We start from the raw sequence: 22,854 nt of genomic DNA, 5'->3' as shown, positions 1-22,854 counted from the left end.
GATGACTGGTTTGATCTCCGTGCTATCCAAGGAACTTTCAGTAGTCTTCTCCAGCACCAGAGTTCGAAAGCATCAATTCTTCAATGTTCAGCCTTCTTTATGGTCCAACTCTTACATCCATACACGACTACTGGAAAAAAACACGGCTTTGACTATACGGATCTTTGTCGGCAAAGTGATGTTATACTTAGATTGTTAACATGCCTGCGAGGAGATTGTCCAGTTCACATAGCAGGAGGGGAAGGCCCTCAATCTGGCTGTTATTATCAAGTATATTTAAATTTTGAATCTATCTTTAACTTCCTCTGCTACCTTGGGCACAGCACTTCATGTATCTGCCTAAATTGTTCCAGTCCCATAAAATATAGGAGGACTGCTCCTATTAATTATAATCCTTTCCAGGTTATACTTATTTTTTTGTATATCTGTCAATCCATATCCAAGTAATCATTAGAATAACCAGGAGAGATTAAGGAAAAGCTAACTTTCCAAATAGACTAGACTATCAAATCATTTTGGACAGCTGATTTTGAATAAAGACCTGATCAAAGAGGCAGTGAGAAACAAACAAAAAATAATAGACTAGACTAGAAAAATAAGTCGGGCAAATATGAAAAGACCAAGAAGTGTTACTGGACAAAAAGAGAAAAATTCTCTAAGGAAATGTGGCCTTTCTGCTTATATAAATTCTTTGTAAATTAATAAGAACAAGAAAAACTAAAGGAGAAATATAAGTGAAACACCCAGAAACTCTTGGGGGGAGGGGTGGAGTTAACACTGATTCCTTGCTGTACCAGTCAGAGATATTTCACAATGAGCTTTCGATGACTCAAGCTACTTAAACCATTCGCATGAGGGACCTTGGTCTTTACCTCTGGATTTCTTTGATAGAAATACACCTACTACTAAGCTTCCATCTTGCCTTTCATGATGAACTGTAAACTGTTATGATGAGATTAAATTCATTTTATGGCATTTTATGGCAAGACAAGAAAAATTTAAACATGATATTATTCTCTGCTCATTTGGGTTTCCTCTGTCCCCTTTAGTGTGTACTAAATGTGCTACTTGTAGAGTGTTTTCACAGATACTGTGTTACTTAAGTCTCACATTAACCTACCCATGTCAGAGATATTTTCCCCATTTTACAGATAAGCAAAAGAAAGCCATGGGAGGCAATGAGATACTCAAGTTCAGGAAGATTAAGTGTTAAATGCCAGGGTCAACTTCAAACCAAGGTCCTTAGTTTTCCAAACCAGTGTTTCTCCTATCACTTTGCCTACAAATCTCAGTGGGTGTTGGCGAGATCAAGGTGGACCAGCATCCTATCTTCTTCCTTTTTATCCATTTCTCTTCCTAATTTTCCTCAGGTTGCCATCAAAGGGCACTCTGCTTGTGTCAGGAGGTGGAAATTCTGGCCTTGGTTCTACCACTGAAGGTCTCAGACAAGTCACTTATGCACTCTGGGCCTCACGTGGACCAATGTTATGATGAGATTAAATTCATTTTGTGGCATTTTATGGCAAGAAAAGAAAAATTTAAACATGATATTATTCTCTGCCTGTTTTGTTTTCCTCTGTCCCCTTTAGTGTGTATTGTGCATCTGCATCACAGACCTCCTTAGGAGATATCATTCCTTCCTAACTTTGTAAACAGTCAGGATGACCCACTACTAGATGACCCTTTCTACATGCAGATCTGGATTGTGTAGACATGTCAATATATCATTTGACATATCACCTTTAGTCTCAAAAACATAACTGTGCTCTGTCTTCTGACAGTCCTTAGAGCTTTCTAAAAGATGGTCTCCTTGGCTATAATCCTCAGGTTGGCTCAAAAATTTTTTTCATTTCTTTCTTAAATCGACTTTTGATTAGTTTCTTTTTGGGGGAGGGGGCATGCTGCATGGCATGTGGGATCTTAGTTCCCTGACCAGGGATTGAACCTGCACCCCCTGGGATTGAACCTGCACCCCCTGCATTAGGCGCATAGTCTTAACTGCTGAACTGCCTGAGAAGTCCCTTAATTAATTTTTCATCACCAGTTATTTCCAACTTTTTCTCATTGTATGAAAAATGGAATCAGAATATATATTGGTTGATTTTTAGATTTATATATAATAGATTTATGTATAAATCTATATTAAAAATATATATATAAATCTATATTTATATATAAATCTATTCCCTGGTGGCTCAGAGGTTAAAGCGTCCGCCTGCCATGCGGGAGACCCGGATTCAATCCCCTGGAGAAGGAAATGGCAACCCACTCCAGTATTCTTGCCTGGAGAATCCCATGGAGAGAGGAGCCTGGTAGGCTACAGTCCATGGGGTCGCAAAGAGTCGGATGTGACTGAGTGACTTTACTTTCACTTTCATAATAGATTTAAGTTTCCAGATTATAGCTGGGGTTTAAAGGGATAAGAAACAGTATGCAAACAGGGATGATTCCAAAAAGATGAGAATAAATAAGTTTCTGAGAGTCAGAATAAATATTTAAGGTGTGCCATTGAGGTAAGGCTGAGATGGATTCTCCCAATTAAGACTCACTGATACCCTTGGTATCAATCATCAATATCAAGGCCTGCAAAACAAAGAGCTTTGTTGGAGTCTTAGGAATTTCATTTCCAGAGACACAGATTCAGGTTCTCTTCTGGGGAAGAGAAAGAGTAAAGGGCTTATACAGGCAAAAGCCACAAGGTGGTTCAAGAATTACAATCGAACCAACATAAGAATGGGGATATTTGTCTTTAAGGAATCGTGAGTTACGTTACAGTAAGGGTTCGATAAGTATCTTGAGTTTCTGGAACACTGGCAGATGTTCTGAATGCCTATGTTAAAGATAAGAAGGGTTCAAAGTTTAGATTCTATCCAGGATAAGACGTGCATAAGTCACTTTTCCTCAAAGACATAAGTTCTGTTTTGGTAAAGGAATGACAATGTGGAACACACAGACTATCATGGGAACCACAAGATCAATAAGTTTCAGAATCTCTCGAGTACATCTAGTCCTACTTTTTCTGAAACGTCTGAATTCTGATCACACGATACTGCTGAACAAATGATTTGCTGTCCTGTTAGAATCTGAGAGTCAAAAGTGTGTGAAAGTTCACACGTGCTCAGGGATTTTTCTTTAATGGATCAATGTGGTAGGTTTGGTGACTTTCTTTTTACTGCCTGTTAGAGTCAAGGAAATCTTTATCTGTATCAGTCAATTAACATTTTTCAGGGTTTTCCATCTGGGGCAAGTTGGCTTAATTCCTTTACATTTGCCGGTATGCCTGTCTGTGTCTTTTCCTCTTCCAGGAAATTCAGAAATACTGTTTCATCTGCACTCCTAAAGCAAGTCAGTTTATCAGTACTTACCAAGTCCAGCATCTCCAGAAGTAGGCCTCATCTGGAACACTAGAATTTGATTTTCTAAACAGAGTATAGGAAAATTTGCTTCCAGAGCAAGAGTGAGAAAACTGTAAACACAGGAGATTAATAAGTGATGTGGTGGAGAGTAAGGCAAAAGGGGAAAAAACAGAAATGATGTTTCAGAACACTGAGAGGAACACTGAGGAAATGGGGTGGAAAATGTGAGAGTGGGAATAGTACAATGCTTTTGAAATTGATAGAGCATGCTGGTTTACAAAATCAATTTAGTGATGTTTTCAACCAGCATTTTAACAAGATGATATGCAATAGAATAACAAATATACAGAATGCATAGAAAGATAAATATTGTTTTGGAAACATTTAGAATATATGTAACGATATATAAAATATATATAACATGTAACTATATAAATATAAATGCACGCGCGTGTACACACACACACACTCCAACATATGCCTGGGGTTGTTTTGTTAGCTATTTCTCATAGTAGGTCTCGGTCCAGAGTTTGAAAATTCCTGAAAAACAGTATCCCAAAGAACCCGGCAAAGTAAATTCAAGGTCAAATGAGCAGGCCCCTTTCCTTTCCTTTTGCTGTCCACAGCATTTAACGGAGGGAGAGGAAATAGCGGGTAAGGGAGAGGACACCAGAGGGAGGTCAAGCGAGGAGCAAGGGCGCATCAGGACAGGGAGGGGCCCCGGGACTTTCTGCATAGTCAACTGATGACCTGAGGAGGTTGATTTGTGAGCGCTTTCCTTATACTCTAAACCGAAAGAACTTCTGAGTTCCTTATCCCTAAAAAACCTCCAGAGGCGCAGGATTCGCGCTGCCCCTGAAGGTGACACTACCTAGGGTCAGCCCCAGTGAAGGAGATTATTCTTAAGTGGGACGAGGAACGGGTAAGTGGGCGGGGCATCGGAAGCGCGGGAAGGCCCGGCAGGGTCAGTCCAAAGAGTGACTCACGCCGTGCTCTGCACAGCCCACCAGAGGAGCAAGCAGTTCCGCATTTTGGAACCCATCCGCGAGCCGAAGCCCCGGGGCGTAGGTGGGCCTGTGCCCTTTCTGCGGGCCAATGATGCTCCCTGCAATGGGCAGCACCAGCTTCCCCCTGCGGCCCTGCTGCAAGCTGGCTCGGCGGCCGGCTCGCCGGGCCCACGTGACCTGCCGCGCGGGACACCGCCTCCGCCGCGCCCAGGCCCCGCCCCATGACGTCACACTCCCTCAGACTGTCTGAACGTTCCTTCTCTTTCCGCTTTCGGTCATTGGCCGGCCTGGCAGACAGCGCCCCCCCACTTCGCTCCGCCCCCGAAGTCGTGGGGAACGCGGGTGCGGGCGGGGCCTGGGCCGGAGGGGCGGGGCGAGAAGGCTCCGCGCCGGTAAAGGGGCCGCTCGAAGCGCGGTCCGAGCCATCTACTGCCGCCAGCCTGCAGGCCCTCCAGGCTAGCCGCACGCCCCTTCTCCGCCCGTCGCCGTCACCAGGGAAACGGGTCCAGACCGCCTGCCGACCCAAAGCTGGTTTCATGGCATCCTCGAAGAAAGCAGTTTTGGGGCCCTTGGTGGGAGCAGTGGACCAGGGCACCAGCTCGACGCGCTTTCTGGTGAGCCCGGGGTGGGTGCCACTTGAGAAGGTGCTGAACCGGGGCGAGAGCCTTGGAACGCCAGGGCTGGGTGTCGCGTCCCCATCCCGTTCTTCCCACGGCCCGGGGCCCCGGCTACGGGGCAAGAGGAGGAGGCCAAGAGCTCCGTAGTGGGACTTGCCACGCTGGAGCCGCCCCGCCCGGGCCTGGGGCAACGCGGCCTCTCGCGACCCCCGCGGCTGAGCTGAGTAGCCCCCTGGCCTCGGTGGTGGAGCGCGGCCGCCTACTGAGGGGGGGATTCCTCCCCCGAAGGGAGCTAGGACTCATCGAGCATCCGTGCAGAGCGGCCCGCCTGCCGCCGGGGACAGGTGGCCACACTGACCGCTGCTGCAGTCTTCCCCAGAAGCATTTGGCCTGCCCGGCTCAGGACGTCCTTGGATGGGGGGAAGCTGTGTCACGGCTGTGGGAGCCTAACACAGAGTCTGTGGAGCAAACAAATATAGTATTTGCGTGATGATGCCTTGTCATCGTCTCCCACAGACATTGCAGAAGGTAGAATGCTCAGGGGCTGGCGAGTGGCATAACACGTTAGGGAAAAGTCACACTACACTGCTTTTAGCGGAATCTTGATTTCGTTTCGGAGCTTCGTAAATTTCAGTTCCGATACTTTGCCTGTTACAAAGATGACTGTCCTCTCGGCACTTCACAACATAAAGTGACAGGGAAATTGTTTCTCTTTTTATTTGCCATGTGTGACAGCAGAGTTTTGCCATAATGGAGTGCTATTTAAATGACTCTCTGCTGATTGATTTGTTTGGGGCCATTAGGAAACTTGCTCTTAAAGTAATCTGGTACTGCTAGTACTGAGTTAAGTAAGGTCATTTAAAAGTAATTGAAATAAACTGTTGTTGGTTAAGAGCTCATTCTTTCAATGGACATTTGACTAACCTGGCAAGTTGATATAAATATTTAATGATTGCTTAGCTCCCTCTTCACTTCTTTCTCTCAATTCATGTTTTCATGTCTTCTTTAGTATGTATATGTATGTATACATTGTATATACCTTTTATATTTTTTTTCAGAACTCTATTTAGTTGACCACTTGACTAAAACCTGCATCTGTACCTTCATTTTGATACTCATCTCTCTTGTCTAAAGTCAGAAGCTTTCAGTCCAGTTTTAGCTTGGTTCTTATTTAGTGACTTACACTGGTTTGAGCTGCCAAGACCTAATTCTCCTGTTTCTTACATTGTTTATCTTTTGATCAGACAGGGCAGGTTTTACTTTGTCTTATTTTCATATAAATATTTATAAAGTAACCCTGAATCATAAGAAAGTTCACCTAACTAGATTTGATTAATAAAGTATGCAGTCATCACTACCATCTTCCCAAATTAAGAAAGACTATTAAGACATGTGTGTTGACTAACTGTGGGTTGAGTTTTGAAGCCACATTCAAGATTTGCCCACACAAATGCCTGCAGGGGACAGACAGGTAGAGGGAGGAGGAAGGCTGGAGATTGGACTCAGGCTAAAGGGACAGCCTCTAGCTGCCAGGCAGGAACACTCGCCTCATGTTGCACAAGCTTCAGATTCTTTAAGAAAAATTGGTAGTCAAGCGTTTTCAGTGAAATCTTCCTGTCCTTAAACGTTGGCAACTAGCTGCTAACAGACTGTAGGGGCCAAACCAAACATGGCAGTTGTTCCCAAGTTTATACAGCCTTTGCCCTCTCTGAAAGTGGGTAAAATATTTCCTAACTCTGTAGGCTGCCTTTTGAGTTGCCAGCCTGACCGTGCTGGTCTTCCTTTTGACTTGTCAGTGTTGCTGTACATGGGGCTTCCCTGGAGGCTCAGATGGTAAAGAATCTGCCTACAATGTGGGAGACCCAGGTTCAATCCCTGGGTCGGGGAGATCCCCTGGAGAAGGGAGTGTATTCTTGCCTGGAGAATCCCATGGACGGAGGAGGCTGGTAAGTGCTACAGTCCATGGGGTTGCAGAGTCGGACACAACTTAGCGACTAACACTGTTGCCGTGCATGTAGCCCAGCAGTCTTCTTTATCTACTGCAGGTTGTTCCTAGCCCCTCAGATTCTGTTGCCCGAGGATTGTCTTTCCGCATTGGTGGGGAAGGAATGAATCAACTTTATATTATCACAGCTGGTTGTTCAGCGATTGACATGAATAGCAGGAGCCTTTAAGAAGTCGGCTGCTGTTTACTGTGGCTTGATATCAATGAGTAAGCTAAGGTGCACATTCAAAAGGCTCCCATCCTGCTTACAGAGTGATGTTTAAAAGTTGATCAGTAAAGTTTCCTGCTCCTTGAGAAACAACTCTTCAAGAAAGCTTCAGAGGTAGACAGAAGACTACCTGTGTAAATGTTTAAAAGTTGATCAGTAAAGTTTCCTTGAGAAACAACTCTTCAAGAAAGCTTCAGAGGTAGACAGAAGACTACCTGTGTAAAGAGATTCTGGGTGAAGTAGAGAAAAATCTGGCAATGGTTTAGAAAGGGATTTTTTTTCCTCCCTTGGTTATAAGGAAAGAAGTTGCTAAACCACTGTCTGCAAAATTCAGATAATAGATTTGCTGAACAAGTGCTACAGTCACAAAGTGATCCCCAGGGGTTGTACCAGTCATATTGTTCCACGTCGTAATTATGACTCAGAAATAATTGCTTATCTTCTTCTCAGGAAAGAATACAACAAATAAGAACTGTCATAAGGAAGCTTATAAAGTGAAAAGTATTAAAATAGTTTCCTGGCCATTATTCATTGTATTTGCATGTCTCATTCAGTGTTCACAGGACCAATCACCTCACTGAGCTTCCCTGTCCCTTTTTCTATGCCGGTTACATTTTTTCTCCCATAAAGGACACAAGATGTGTTTATTCATGTTCTCTCATCCAAGGGAAATGCCTTCCCCCCATTTTCCCATATCTGCTCCTTGAAATTCTGTTCTACCTCCAAATAGTGGCTCAGTTACCATCTCTTGGTGGAAGTCTTTGCTCAAACCCTTACTCAGAATTTCTCCCCCTTCCTAGAGCATTCTTTTTATGTCTCTGTTAATAGCTCTTATCAGCTTTACTTTGTGTTGTTATATATCTGCTGACTTAAAGCAGGAACCTCCTTTTGGAGACTTGTTCATCTTTGTATTCCTTAAAATATCTTGGTCAACATGACAAATGAACACCTGTCTTCTCTACAGGGAGTGCTTTACACATATTTCTTGAAAAGATTTTTATAGGTCAACTGAATTTGAATTCGGATTCTCCTTTTTATCTTGTCAAAAAATCTTAAAGCTCTCTGACTTGGGTATGTCTGATTACTTAATTGCTTCTCTTTTAGTAGTAGAGCTGCAAATTTAGAATGTGTTCATTTCTTCCTCTAGTAGTCAAAGACTTAACCTGGGGACCCTAGGCATATGTTTTGCACCAAAAGAAAATTTCCAACTTGTCTGATAGGAAAGTGAGCTGGGCTTGGCAAGGGTTTACCCAGATTGCAGAGTAGGAACTTCTTGGAAAGAGAATTAGTGTAACAGGTTTAAAGGAGGGGCCATTTCTTTATAAGACAAAAGCTTCAGCTGAAACAGTCAACTTCCTTCTTTAATTTGGTAGCTTTGTTGTTTCCCCATTAGATTGACTGTTTAAAAAAGACTGCACCTAGAAGGGTAAAATGGGGTAGGAGGTGGGAGGGTAGCTCAAGAGGCAGGGGATGTGTGTATATTGATGGCTGATTGGTGTTGATCTATGGCAGAAACCAACACAACATTGTAAAGCAATTATCCTCCAATTAAAAATACATTAAAAAAACAAAGGCTTGGATTGTGTTGTACCTGTGATGTGTCAGGTACTTATTGAGGACTTTCCCAGCATTATCTCATTTAATCCTCATAACAGCTGTGATGTAGGTAGTATTATTGAGCTCCTTTACACAGGTGATTAGAACATGTTGGGGAATGTGCCCAAGGTTGCAGAGTGACTGATGGAACTGGGATTCAAATGCAGGTTTCTCCCAGTCAGAAGCCTATCGTCCTAAATCCTCCTGCCTTCAGTAGGTTCCCTAGTTTTCTGAGTACAGTTGTTTCTCCGTATCCAGGGGATTGGTTCCAGGTCCCCCATGGATACTAAAATCGTAGGATGCTCATATCCCTTATATAATGAAATAGCATATCACTTGCATATAATCTAGGCACATCCTCCCTTATGCTTTAAATCCTCTCTAGATGCTTACATCTAACACAATGTAAATACCGTGTAAAGAGTTGTAAATACAGTGTAGATGCCATGCACATAGGTGACAGGCACAGGGTAACTTCATGTTTTGCTTTTTGGAACTTTCTGGAATTTTTTTTAGAAAGCACTTTGGATCTGCAGTTGCTCAAATCTATAGAAACGGAACTGTGGATGTGGAAGACTGACTGTGGAGGGAAGATAGGAGGCTGGGCACTTACCAGTTCTGATTATGGTCACAGATGAATCTTCACCAAGTAAAACAGACTTACACACTGGTTTCACTGTTTTTTTTTAAAAAAGGTTGCCTTTGAATAAGTACTGCTGGTTTTGATCATCTTGTGACTCAGATTAAGTGGGGCCTGGGCAGGGCTTAGGTGTAGTCACCGTGGATAATGGTTGCATAACCATTTTGTTCCAATAGCCAGCATCTGTGAAGAATGACTTGAATTGTAGCTCCATGCTTATTTTGGCAGGAAACATTGCCTTGGCCCCGGTTGTCTCATCATACTTAGAGATCTCAAGGTTAAGGGATGGGTTTCCGCTTTCTTTCGTTTATGTATTCAACGCATAAATATTCATCACCCATTAGGGGACAGGAACTAATGAACAGTGAATTTGGTCAAATGAATTGGGCCCACAGCTGGAATGAGACCCCTCTTATAATAAATGTAACTGTGTTTTCCAACCCCCACTCAGTTGGTTTTCTTGCCCATCACATTACAGAAATGGTAAGAACATCTCATCAGAGGGCTGCCACCCTCTCTTGTCCTCTTGTCTCATAAACATAAATGTTTAGCGCCTTCAGTTTGGACTTCCATGAGGAGCAGAGAGCTATCTTTTTTTCCGCTTCTCCAAAGCTTAATACAACATTTGGCATCTGATAGGTGTTCCTTGGACTTCCCTGGTGGCTCAGTGGTAAAGAATCCGCCTGCCAGTGCAGGAGACACAAGAGACCTGGGTTCGATCCCTGGGTCAGGAAGATCCCTGGAGGAGGAAATGGCAACCCACTCGAGGCTTCTTGCCTAGAGAATCCCATGTATAGAGGAGCCTGGTGGGCTACATAGAGTCCATAGGTTCGCAAAGTGTTGGACACAACTTAGCAACTAAACAACAGCAGCAACAGAGGTGCTTGTTCCTTGAATAGACACCAGCAGAGAGAGGCCTCCAGGGCTTGACGTGTTGTCTAGAACTCTTGGACTGAAAGACTAGAAAGGGAAAACTTGTGGGGTCTTGGGAAAAGTTGGATTTAACAACTATAGTTATATTAGAGGTATGTATAAATATATGCTATTGAATATAACCTCACTTTATAAAGAAAAATATGCCATTTGCTATGTTTTCTTTACTTCTCTGGCTTTAGGAAGATGCCATGATGCCATTTGTGGTCAAGTTTGCAGTGTAACATGTTCATAGCTAGTATTTTTATTTTAGATGCTACAGATTTACATAATATCATGGTGTTTTAGAGAGGGAGTTTGCATTCCTGAAAAATGTCTTACTTACCCAGTAGAGTGTGGCATGAGTAGGCTAGTGGGGAAATCTCGTGGGGAGGGAGGTGAATGCATGCTTATGATGGGATGCTTGAGTTAGTCACAGGGTGGGTGAGGCAAGCCTGAAAGACAGTTACTTAGTAAGGACTGTATTTCGTGTCTCCACTACTCCCCTTTGGCTGAGACAGAAAAGGTGGGCATTGTTTCAGAAAGTTCTTTTTAAACAGTTCTTATAGAAGTAATTTTCCTTGTTTTCGGTTTTTAAATGTCCCTCTCTTCCAAATCTGGAAATTGATCATAATTCAGGCACAGTGGTGAATATAGACTTATGACTTCTAACTCTCCTGCTTATAATAGAAATAGTAGTAGTAAGTGGCAGCAGTAGTAGCAACAGCAGTAGTGGTAACATCTTTTGGGTTTCTACTCTGTGCCAGCACTATGCTGAACTTTTCTTTTCCTACCTGAACTTGTTTCTTCAAGTTTTCATTGCCCTCCCCCACCAAAAGCAAACTCTGGAACTGAGACGTGATTTGCGCTTAGAGATGAATACAGAACTGGTGATTGTTTTTTTTAATCTGAACTCTTATCACCTATCTGCTGTGCTGGTGGTAGTAGTAATAATAGGAACAGTAATCAAAATAGTAGCACTGATAGCAGTAGTGGTAACATCTTTTGGATACATGTTATGGGCTCGCGCTGTATGAAATACTTTTCATACATTACTTAGTCCTTTGCAAATGGAAAAATTAGCAATTTAGAAAAGTTAAAGTCAGACAGCTGTCATGGGACTTCCGTGGTGGTCCAGGAGTTAAGGTCTTCCCAGGCGGCACTAGCGGTAAAGAACCTGTCTGCCAATGCAGGAGACGTAAGAGACACAGGTTCTATCCCTGGGTCAGGAAGATCCCCTAGAGGAGGGCATGGCAACCCACTCTAGTATTCTTGCCCGGAGAATCCCCATAGACAGAGGAGCCTGGAGGGGCTACAGTCCATGGGGTCCCAAAGAGTCTGACACAACTGAAGCTACTTAGCATGCCCGCCAGTGGTTAAGACTCTATGCTCCCACTGCAGGGGACACCTGTTCAGTCTCTGTTCTTGGTCAAGGAAGACCCCACATGCTGTGCTGCATGGCCAGAAAAAGACAAAAAAACACAACCAGAAAACTGATATGGACAGGGCTGAGCTTGACCCCCAGCCCTAGCTCTTCCAGGCCTGTGCTTTTTGCCTCCATATGACATCAAGCATGACGCTCTCAACTGCCTTTCTGGCTCACATGCAGTTCTAAAACTCTCTCTCTTTTTTAATAGACATATGGTTGACACAGAAGGTTGTATAAGTTTAAGATGAACACTGTGTGGTTTGATATATTTGTATATTGCCATATGATTACCACCGTAGCATTATCTCCGTAGCTCTGCCTTGTCACATAATTCTCACTCATTTTTTTTTGGTGGAAACCATTAAGATCGAGTCTCTTAGCAACTTTGAAGTTTCTGGTACATTACCATTGACTCTAATTACTCTACTGTGCATCAGCTCTCCAGGACTTATTTATCCACTAGTTCCAAGTTTCTGCCCTTAATGGATCTCTTTCTCTTAGCTGTGTCCTCAAACATTAGCAACTGACTGCTGGTGTCTTCACTCAAACAGAGGTTGTTTAGAATGAAATTGGCAATCTCTTTACTCCTTTCCATACTGTAATTACTGCTCCTTCCCATACCTTTGTTTTGTAACATTGCCTACTCTTTTTTTTTTTGTAACTTTTTATTTTATATTGAGGTATAGCCAATTAACAATGTTGTAATAGTTTCAGGTGAACAGCAAAGGGACTCAGCCACACATATACATGTATCCACTCTCGCCCAAACTACCCTCTCATCCAGGCTGCCACATAGCATTGAGCACAGTGCCCTGTTCTGTAAGTAGGTCCTTGTTGGTTATCCATTTGAATATAGCAAAACACTGCCTGCTCTTAACTTGGAACCTGTAACCTGTCATCCTTGAATATTCCTCCTTTTTTGTCATTCCTCCCTATCCAAGCCCCTTGAGGCATCTAAATACTTATACCTCCTAAACTGAATATCTCAGCAATGCACTTCATTCAGTACCCATGGCTGCCAAGACACCTCTAGGCATCTTACATGGATCACTGCGCACACACATCCTCAGCTGCTTTGCCTGCCTCAGCCTACCTTTCCCACTGTTCCCAGTCTTCGTCTGCAAATTACATCTTCTGAGAGCCCTTCTCCAACTCCCCCCAAGTCTGGGTTGGATGTCCTTCCTCCTCTTGATAGCATAGGCAGCCCTATGTTAGAAAACCTCTTCATATTTGCTGTCACTTAATGGATGAAAACATCATAATTAGTCCCAGTATGATTTTGTACTGGAAAAGCTCTGGTATTTAGAAAACCTAGAGCTTAGCCCTGTTTGTCAGTCCTATCCCATCTCTCGGAGCTCACTTGGTAAGAGACCATTCCATTAGGTCAGTGGGTCTCAGCTTGTATTGTCATTTTGCTTTCTGCCTTGGAACTCCATGGTTAAGTGCACTTCTAGAAGAGTTTAAATCTGGAAGCTGAAGTCAGTAAAATATGAAATCTAAGGTAGGGTGTGGTCCAGAGACTGAGTTAAAACACTCTGTCCTTCCCTCCCTCCCGGCTTCTGAAGGGTCCCAGAGATGTGGGGAGGATGCTGAACACTGGCTCAGATCTCTTCCAGATCCCATAAACTTTTGTGTATTCCTTTAAATAAATTCTCTTAACATGAATTTTTTAAAAGAGAGTTTCTGTTCTGTGTCATTGTGCGTCTGCAGTTTGGACTGATCTTTAAATTGAGTTTCAAACTTGAAAAGGGTGAAAAGATGAGGAGCATCTGTAACTCAGGGGTGTTTCTCCCTTGCCATCTAACAGTTTTTACATGAATGACCATGCTACTCATTTTATAAAGCAAATTGTATAGCCATTGCCATCTTTCAGTGACAGTGGCTTTTGAAATCTACCTGAAAAGAACAGACTAGCATTTTTGCTCCTGGGTAATGTGTTGTCCGGAGAAGGCAGTGGCACCCCACTCCAGTACTCTTGCTGGGAAAATCCCATGGATGGAGGAGCCTGGTAGGCTGCAGTCCATGGGATCACAAAGAGTTGGACACGACTGAGTGACTTCACTTTCACTTTTCACTTTCATGCATTGGAGAAGGAAATGGCAACCCACTCCAGTGTTCTTGCCTGGAGAATCCCAGGGACGGGGGAGCCTGGTGGGCTGCCGTCTATGGGGTCGCACAGAGTCAGACACCACTGAAGTGATTTAGCAGCAGCAATGTGTTGTCATTGGAGTTACCTACTTCCCTGGTGGCTCAGATGGTGAGGTGTCTGTCTACAATGCAGGAGACCTGGGTTCGATGCCTGGGTTGGGAAGATTCCCTGGAGAAGGAAATGGCAACCCACTCCAGTACTCTTGCCTACAAAATCCCATGGATGGAGGAGCCTGGTGCAGGCTACTGTCCACGGGGTCACAAAGAGTCAGACACAACTGAGCGACTTCACTTTCACCCACCAGCCATAGAGTCTTATGGAAACATCCTTAGCTCACTTTGGATACTTGTTCACCTGCAGACAAATGGATAATCAGGAGGCTTCATTACAGTTCCTCACATGAACTAGGTATATGAGAAAAGCACTACTCCACAACTTTACTGTCCAATATGGCAGCCACTGGTCTCAGGTGGCTATCGATCACTTTGAATGTGGTTAGTCTGAATTGAGTTGGACCAGAAGTATAAATTCTATACCAGATTTCAAAGACTTAGTACTAAAAAAGTAGACAAGCTAATCAATTTTGTGTTGATCACCTGTTGAAATGATTTTAGATATATTGGTTTAAAAATGTTAATAAGATTAATTTTACCAGCTTTTTTTTTACTGTTTTTTTGTGAGAAAATTTTAAATTACAAAATTATGTTATGAATTATATGTGGCTTGCATTTGTGACTTGCATTATATTTTTGTTGGATGATGATCCATGAAGCAAGTTGCAGATTCTAAAAAAGTAAATCTAAAACGTGCCCCATATACCGGGGAGTGATGCACAGGGTCAGATCCTAAACACCTAAAGGTGATGTCCATTTTCCCCTCAGAGTCAGAGCTCTAAAGAAGTAGAGAGGTCCAGACTTCATCCTCTTACATCTACATGTTCTGTGATCAGACATCACGCTCTAATATGCCACATAGGATTTTCCAAATTACTTCCCTTTTCTGTGCCTATTTCAACAACCTTTAAACCCATTTTTGTGTGTGTGCATAAGGGTCCTGACATTAGCCTACTTAAAACTAGGGGGTGATGGAAGAGGAAGCCTACTCCATTCATAGCTCCCTAGGTCCACTGTCAAAGTCTTTTATGAATCCATCCACCAAAAAGGCACACCTTATTTTTAAAAATTTTTTAATTGGAGGATAATTGTTTTGCAATATTGTGTTGATTTCTGCTGTACAACAACTCGAATCAGCCATAAGTACATGTGTATCCCCTCCCTCTTAAGCCTCCCTCCCCCTTCCCATCCCACCTCTCTTGTTTCTTGTTCCAGGGTCCTTTGGGGACTTGTAGACTTTGGGACAGAGAAGGCAATGGCACCCCACTCCAGTACTCTTGCCTAGAAAATCCCATGGATGGAGGAGCCTGGTAGGCTGCAGTCCATGGGGTCACTACGAGTCGGACGCAACTGAGTGACTTCACTTTCACTTTTCACTTTCACGGATTGGAGAAGGAAATGGCAACCCACTCCAGTGTTCTTGCCTGGAGAATCCCAGGGACGGGGGAGCCTGGCGGGCTGCTGTCTGTGGGGTCACACAGAGTCAGACAAAACTGAAGTGACGCAGCAGCAGCAGCAGCAGCAGCAGCAGCAGACTTTGAGAACAGGAGTAATATGAGGAAACATACAACTATGGCTTCCTATTAAGAGTTTATGCCATATAACCATTTCCCATTTTATTTAATAATGTATCTCCTAATAAGTACCTGATAGACCACAGTGTTTTAGATATTCAACAAATATTTATTAATTACCGACCTTAGGCTGGGCACTATTCCAGGCCCTAGAGAAACTTTAGAAAATAAAATGGGACAAATGGAATGGACATCCTAGAAACTTACACTAATGCTAAAGTTGTAAATTACTGGTATATTATACCGGTTTCTGCCAAATGCCTTTTATTTATGATGTGTCAGGTTAACCTTTGACTTGTGAGATATTTTATCTCCTCAGAGGACTTGAGAATTTGCCTTCTTGCTTTCATTATGTTTATCACTTCCTCCTCAAAAGATGATGTGTGTGGTGAGTAGGGAGGCGAACAGCAACAAGACTCACCATGTGTTTCTCCTTACTACTTTGTCTTTCTGAGTCTGTCTTCAGCGAGGAATTTTCTCCCACAGGAAACGTAGGCCTGGAAACATTTTCTTAATTGGAGGTGACTTTACTGCTGCAATTAAAGTGATTGGGGAAGTTAATTTTAATTAAAATATGAACTCTTAACTCTGAAAGACTAAGTCATGTGATACTTAAATATAGATATACCCAGGTGAAAAATAATACTTGGAAAAGAAGTTGTTAGGTTTTCAGGAAGCATTATTTTAATGGTGTTAAAATTGCAGAGGCTAGTACTGCACTTATTTTTTGGTAGCTTTCCTCCACGAGTTTTAATGTTTTATAATCAAGAGTCACCAATTCATGTCACAGAGAGCACTCAGCTTGATGCCACGGTCGGTCCTCTTCTCTCCTTCCTGATAATGACTCTCCTTGGCTCTCGTAAGAGTGAGATGCATTGTTACACTTTCCTTCAAAAGAATTTACACAGGCTGCTTTCCTGCCTGGGCGTCTATGATTCCTGTTTCTACATGCAAGATGGATGCAGAATGGAACCTGACACTATCACTATCAGCACTGATCCAGCTCTTTTATTTTTGGTTTTCCTAATCTCTAAAAGAAATCCATACTATTCACTGGTTGATGTATTAAATTTCCTACATCTGGAACCATTTTTTAAAAGAATGAAGAATTGCCTCTTCAGCTTTATCTTTAACAGATTTTCATTTATTTAAAAAGAAGTTATTTCTGAAGCTACCTTGTAACTTGCATGATTCTATCTGAAGAGAGCATTGTCAGGCATTTCCTCTGAAATGCTTTTTCTATCAGTGAATAAGAACTTCAGTTGCCGAATAACTTTTGAACATCTTTGCTGTCTACCTGCATTTTTTACTCTACTCTTGCAATATATTTTTCAGGTTTTCAATTCAAAAACAGCCGAACTACTTAGTCATCATCAAGTGGAAATAAAACAAGAGTTTCCAAGAGAAGGGTATGTTTCCTAATTTAATATGTAAAGATACCTCATATTTATTAGTCCATCTCAACCCACCTGCCCTATGTCTCTGTAAAGTAAGCTTGACCAAACACCCTCCTGAGAAGACAAGGAATAGGTATTAGTCAAGAAAAGAAGCAGTAACTTGGGACTTCCCAGATGCTCCAATGGTTAAGAATCTGCCTTGTAGTGCAGGGAACTTGGTTTCTATCCCTGGTCAGGGAACTAAGATCTAACTTTCCAAGGAGCAACTGAGCCCATGTGCCATAACTCAGACTTGGCTTAGCAAAAAGAATAAATAAATAAGTAAATATATATATTAAAAAAGAAGCACTAACTTGGTAGGTCAGCAAAAATGTGACTGATGGCTTAGAAATTCAGGGACAGAAAAGGAGTAGTAAAGTAATAAAGCAAAGGTATATTAGATGTCAGAAATTCCACATTGACTTTGAAGTCATTTAGTTTTATGTCTTCATTATTGTCAAGCTGCTTCTCTCCTGATTTGCACATGAAGGTTTTTTCCTTAAATAAACGGGTTTTTTTTTTAATTCATATATCTTAACATCTGCTACTAAATCATCCTTTTGGGAAATAATGTTCATATGTAGTGATTGTAGTATTAATAATATATATGCTCTATATAGTACATATACATGTACTGTACAGTGTTCAAAAATTGATATTTATGATACAACCACTTTGAAAAACTATGTGGCAGTTTCTTATCAAATAAATCATATATCTGCTGCATTCCACTCTTAGGAATTCATCCAAGAGAAGTGAAAGCATATGCCTATAGAAAGGCTTATCTACATGAATGCTTATAGTAGCTTTGTTCATAATAAAATTGGAAACCCCTCAAATGTTTGCCATCAGTAAACAATGAATATACTATTCATCAGTAAACAATAACAATGGAATACTGTTCGGCAGGTTTAAAACAGTGGCCTGATACATGCAACAACATGGTTGAATCTCTGATATCATGGAAAATGAAAAAAAGCTGGGCATAGGAGACTACATCCTATATGACTATCTAAAATTTAAAAAGATGCTGAACTGATTAGAATGATAGGAGTCCCGAAAATGGTTGCCTGTGAGTGTGTGATTGACTTGAACGCATGAAAGAACTTTTCTAGTGCAATGGAAATATTCTATATCTGGATGTGGGTTAAATTGGTATATGCATTTGTTGAAACTCAACAAATGTATGTGCTTTAGATCTGTTCATTATATTGTAAAGTTTACTTCAATTTAAGAAAGAGGAAAACAAAGCAGTGCCTTACCAGATTTTCCATTAAAAATGTTCTCCTCTGTTTCAGGAAATTCCTTTCTTTAATAATAAAAGTTATTGACATGTTACTAGCATTGGAATGACTGTCCATATACCTGATCCCATTGCAGCTTAAGAGAGAGGATAGTTAGTCTTGGAGGGATAGAAATTAGAAATATGTGGAAGGAGATTGGGTTTTTGGAAAGAGAAAATTTAGAGACAGAATTCATAGCTTGGGAAAGCTGGGCAGGCCTGGGGGAAAGCTGGGCAGACCTGGAGGAAGGCTGAGAAGAAAGGCATTTGGCATTCCCTTGCTACTTCCAGATTGTAGCGTAGGATTCTTTTAACTTGTGTCATTTCTACTTTTCCATAGATAAGGTATGCCATTTGTTTTTCCCAGATATTCACCATTCTCATTTATTATGAGCCATTCATCCTTCTGTGGTTCTTGTACCTTATGTACAATTGCCCTGGGATTTGGTCTGAAAACTTGGACCAGTCACTTGTCTACATGACATAGTTCTTGGAAGGAATTAAAAAATTTTTTCCCTACTTTCTAACAAAACGTTTTAGGAAAAATCATGACAAAAGTGATTAATATACTTATTTGACTTCAGAATTTGTTGTGCTTCATAAATAAATAAACAAACAATTATATAAGCAAGGAAATCAGTCAGTGTGTCCAAAGAATAATATCTGTATTTAGTCTGTTTAAAAATGACTAATGACTAGTGAAATGTGAATACTATCAGATTTCATCAGACCTACAAGATATAAAGAATAGGGGAACTTATTTCTTACTGGATTTGAAAAAATGATTTTAAAACAGGTAGAATATCTGCTGTTTGTGGCCTAGTATTACCTCCTTTGAAATGGTTAATTACTAAAGAGAGAGATTATTTGATGCTCTCAACTTTGTAACAGTGTATTTGTGTTTCTGTTTGTACCTCCTGACAGAGGATGAATGAGAGAGATTATCTGGTTTTGTCACTCTGAATACTTTTTATTTACATTTTTTTTGGGTATAGCCAGTTAACAATGTTGAGCTGGAGTTTCAGGTGAACAGCAAAGGGACTCAGCATAGATATACTGTATGCATTCTCCCAAACTCCCCTCCTCCAGGCTGTCACAGAACATTGAGCAGAGTTCCCTGTGCTATAAGTTACATCCTTTGTTGGTTATCTCTTTTAAATACACCAGTGTGTATATGTCCATCCACACTCCCTAACTATCCCTTCCACTATCCTTCCCTTGGCAACCATGAGTTCATTTTCTAAGTCTGTGAGTCTCTTTCTGTTTTGAAGGAATCTACTTGCACCATTTCCTTTTAGACTCCATATATAAGGGATGTCATACAATATTTTCTTTCTCTGTCTTACTTCCTTACTATGACAATCTCTATGTCCACCATGTTGCTGCAAATGGCATTATTTCAGTCTTTCTAATGGCTAGTCAGTCTGCATACTTTGTATTTCCTTCAGTCCAGTGACAGGCAAAAGAGCTGCCCAGCTCTCTAAGCCAAGAAGGAAGCAGCAGCTATTCGCTTGTCTTGGGCTCCTGTGAGCTGTTAACTGGAAGGTGAACTCTGATTTTAGAGACCTTGTTTGTAGGAGACCTGAAATCAACACACTTCGGCTGATGAGGACGATAAAACCAATGAAACTGGAGTTTGTAAAGAAATACAACCAGCTATGATGAACTCAGTGATTACCAGCTAAGTGATCAATGAGTCACTCTTTAGTAGGGAAAAAAAATCATTTATTTGCCACACTAGAACTCAAAACTCAAGCCATTTTGAGGTTAACATCTGTGTGGCTCAGGAAAGAGAGGACTGGACCAGGAGACAGGGCGGCTGAGCATGCATGTTATCCACACTAAAGAGCTCCACAACCTGTGATGGCTTCCTGCCCCCTCATCCGAACTAGGTTCAGGTGATGGAAATCCTTTACATCACGAGGCTTCTGTGACCTAGAGCTCTAGCCAAAGCTTGGCCCTTGACAGTGCCCATTCAAGAATTATCTGGGAAAAAAATTTTTTAGCACAATCGGCCTGATAGTGGATGGGCGTGTGGAATGTTTTCTCCTCGGCCATGGCTGAGAGTTGTTGAGCAAGAAGTGCTGGTCACTTTGATTAGGGTATAAGTTTCACATGGCCAGACACGGCAGGAGCAGAGAGCAGGGAGCTGTGTGTTCAGTGCTCTTGCAGACAGTGCAAGTGGAGAGCAAGTCCTTGGATTGCAGTTATGTGTCATCTTCAGGAACCACAAAAACAGAGAAAAAGAACCACCTGAGTAGGTCCAGAAGGCTAACACACTGCAGCCTACCTCACCTGTACGGGAGGTAGAACGAGTCAAAATCATGGCCAGTGGCACTGGAGTCTACATCCTGAACATGGCATTCAGCCACCTAGATGATTAACGTCACTGGTAATGGATATTTTGACAACAGGGTGTGCTGCTGAATGCCTCATATGTTTACACTGTTTAGACTGTGAAAGCTGTGAAGACAATTCAAGAAAACTGACCAACAATCAGTTTCACATGCAACTCATCTAAAACTTGTGAATGCAACTCTAAAAGAAGTGTGAAGCTCTTCCCTTAGATGTAGGAATAAAATGAGGGTAGGATATTAAAAAAAACTGTTAACCTATATCAAACTGCCCATGGGTATTTCTTGTAAAAATCTGCAGTAACAGAAATATCACTGTTAACAGTATCCTATGAATTTGTAATGGGATTGACATGTTTCTCCATTTGACAGCTGTACAACCCTATTTGTGCTCCACTGTGTCCCAAGGGCACTTAGCACATTGTAGGCATTCTGAGTTTGCTGAATGACTAGTTTTGATTGTGCTTAGTCTTTTTTTGAATGACTTTTATTTAGGGAAATAAGGGAAATCTGGGGGAAAAAAATCAATGTTTCAACTTGGGAGTAGAGTCAATTTAAGAACCAAGATGACATGAATTAAGGAACCACCACCACCAACAACTAATTATTCCTCTACCTAGAGAAAATTAGCCAAGGAAGAAACAGAATAGCTTTGAATGATGAGCTAGAAACATTTAAACTCTAAGGAGATGGCAATAACCACATTATGCTTTCACCCTTTACACTAGCAGCACATCAATTTTAGATGTCTGGGTTATTTTTTCTCCCTGTATGAATGGAGCAAAGTCAAACATAGGCAGATATTCTATTAAAACTACTAGAGATGCACAGAGGCATCTATAATAATCTCACACTCTCAATTTTTTAGGGCAACTTCATACATGAAGTGTTTTGATTTCAAATAATCTCTGTCCACTCCAAGCTGTTCCTATTCTTTCTCTCCTCAGTAAAGAGCATCTCTATAACCATCCAAGAGCTCCAGGAAAAAAAAATCAAGTCTCAACTGTGACCCATCTCTCCCCCTCACCCCAGCACTCTCTCTGCTCCCCTGACATCCAATTCATCAGCAAGGTCTGGCCCTTTCTCCTCACTTTCCACTAAACCACTGTGATCAAGTCATCGTCCTTTCTCTCTCAGGACTTCCAGAGTGGTCTCCACACTGGTCTCCTTGAGTCCACACTTACACCTTTCCTATCCACTCTCCACGCAGCAGTCAGGGAGTTGTTTCTAAATTGCAAGTCAGACCCTGTTATCCTCTATCAGCTCACTTAAAGCCTTCTCATGGCTCCTTGTGACACTAGAACAACATCCAAACTCCTAACTGACCAACAAGATCCTATCCACTTTCCAGATTTCAATTCCTACTGAAAGCCTTTCTCAGGTTGTAAAAAACAACACTTCTTTTACGTTGTTTTTGACATGCTGGCCTTCTTTCTGATCCAGGAATTGGCCAAGCTTATACCCACTCAGGGCCTTTGCAGATGCTACTTTCTTTTCCTCAAACACTCTTCCCCCAGATATTTGTATGGCTGGCCTCCGAAACATCAGAAAAAGTGTCACCTCCTCAGAGAGGCCTTCTCTGGCCTTCTAATCTAAAGGAAGCCTTTCTCTGTATACTCTACCATATCACTGGGTTTTATTTTCTGCATGGAACTTATCCATATCTGAAATTAGCTAATATTTCTCTGCTCTTCTTGGTGGTCTCAAATGCACCAAAAGCAAAGAGAAAAGGGGCCTCATCTTCCTGTTTATTGTTGTATCCTCAGTTCTTGAAGAAATGCTTGCCATTGCACAGGCACTCGAGTATGTGCTGAATGAATGAATGAATTTAATTGAGGTAATCACAGAGAGAGTAAAACATTAAAAATACCTTTTATGTTGGAAATATCAATATTGAGCTGCCCGAGTTTCTCACACGTTTTCTCTATACACTCATAGACAGACTGCAGAATTTCCTTAGGGTCCTGCTCCACCCACCTTCAAACAAAAGAAAGTATTTTGGTTAGTCCACAAACAAGCAAGACAGATATAATTTATTACTCTAGAGATGTTCACTTATGAGGGTGTGGCTGCATAAACTGAAGAAAATCAGATAAGCAAAGCATATCCAATATTCCAAAGAAAGGACTTAAAGAAGGGCCAATTTCCCTTACATTTTTATTATTCTTCAATAGGC

The 22,854-nt window shown here is 41.7% G+C and overlaps 1 protein-coding gene across 1 annotated transcript in view; it reads left to right on the top strand.

Moving 5' to 3' along the window:
- The first annotated feature begins 4,715 nt into the window (after positions 1 to 4,715).
- The window catches only part of GK (glycerol kinase), a 50,767-nt gene continuing 32,628 nt past the window's right edge, over positions 4,716 to 22,854 (top strand). The window contains exons 1-2 of the mRNA XM_018043696.1: positions 4,716 to 4,977; positions 16,942 to 17,019. Coding sequence (XP_017899185.1) covers positions 4,900 to 4,977; positions 16,942 to 17,019 — 156 coding nt within the window. The 5' untranslated portion in view covers positions 4,716 to 4,899. The remainder of the gene's footprint in view (positions 4,978 to 16,941; positions 17,020 to 22,854) is intronic.

The sequence above is a fragment of the Capra hircus genome, assembly GCF_001704415.2.
Source record: "Capra hircus breed San Clemente chromosome X unlocalized genomic scaffold, ASM170441v1, whole genome shotgun sequence".
Taxonomy (NCBI): domain Eukaryota; kingdom Metazoa; phylum Chordata; class Mammalia; order Artiodactyla; family Bovidae; genus Capra; species Capra hircus.
This window is presented reverse-complemented; position numbering and strand designations above follow the sequence as displayed.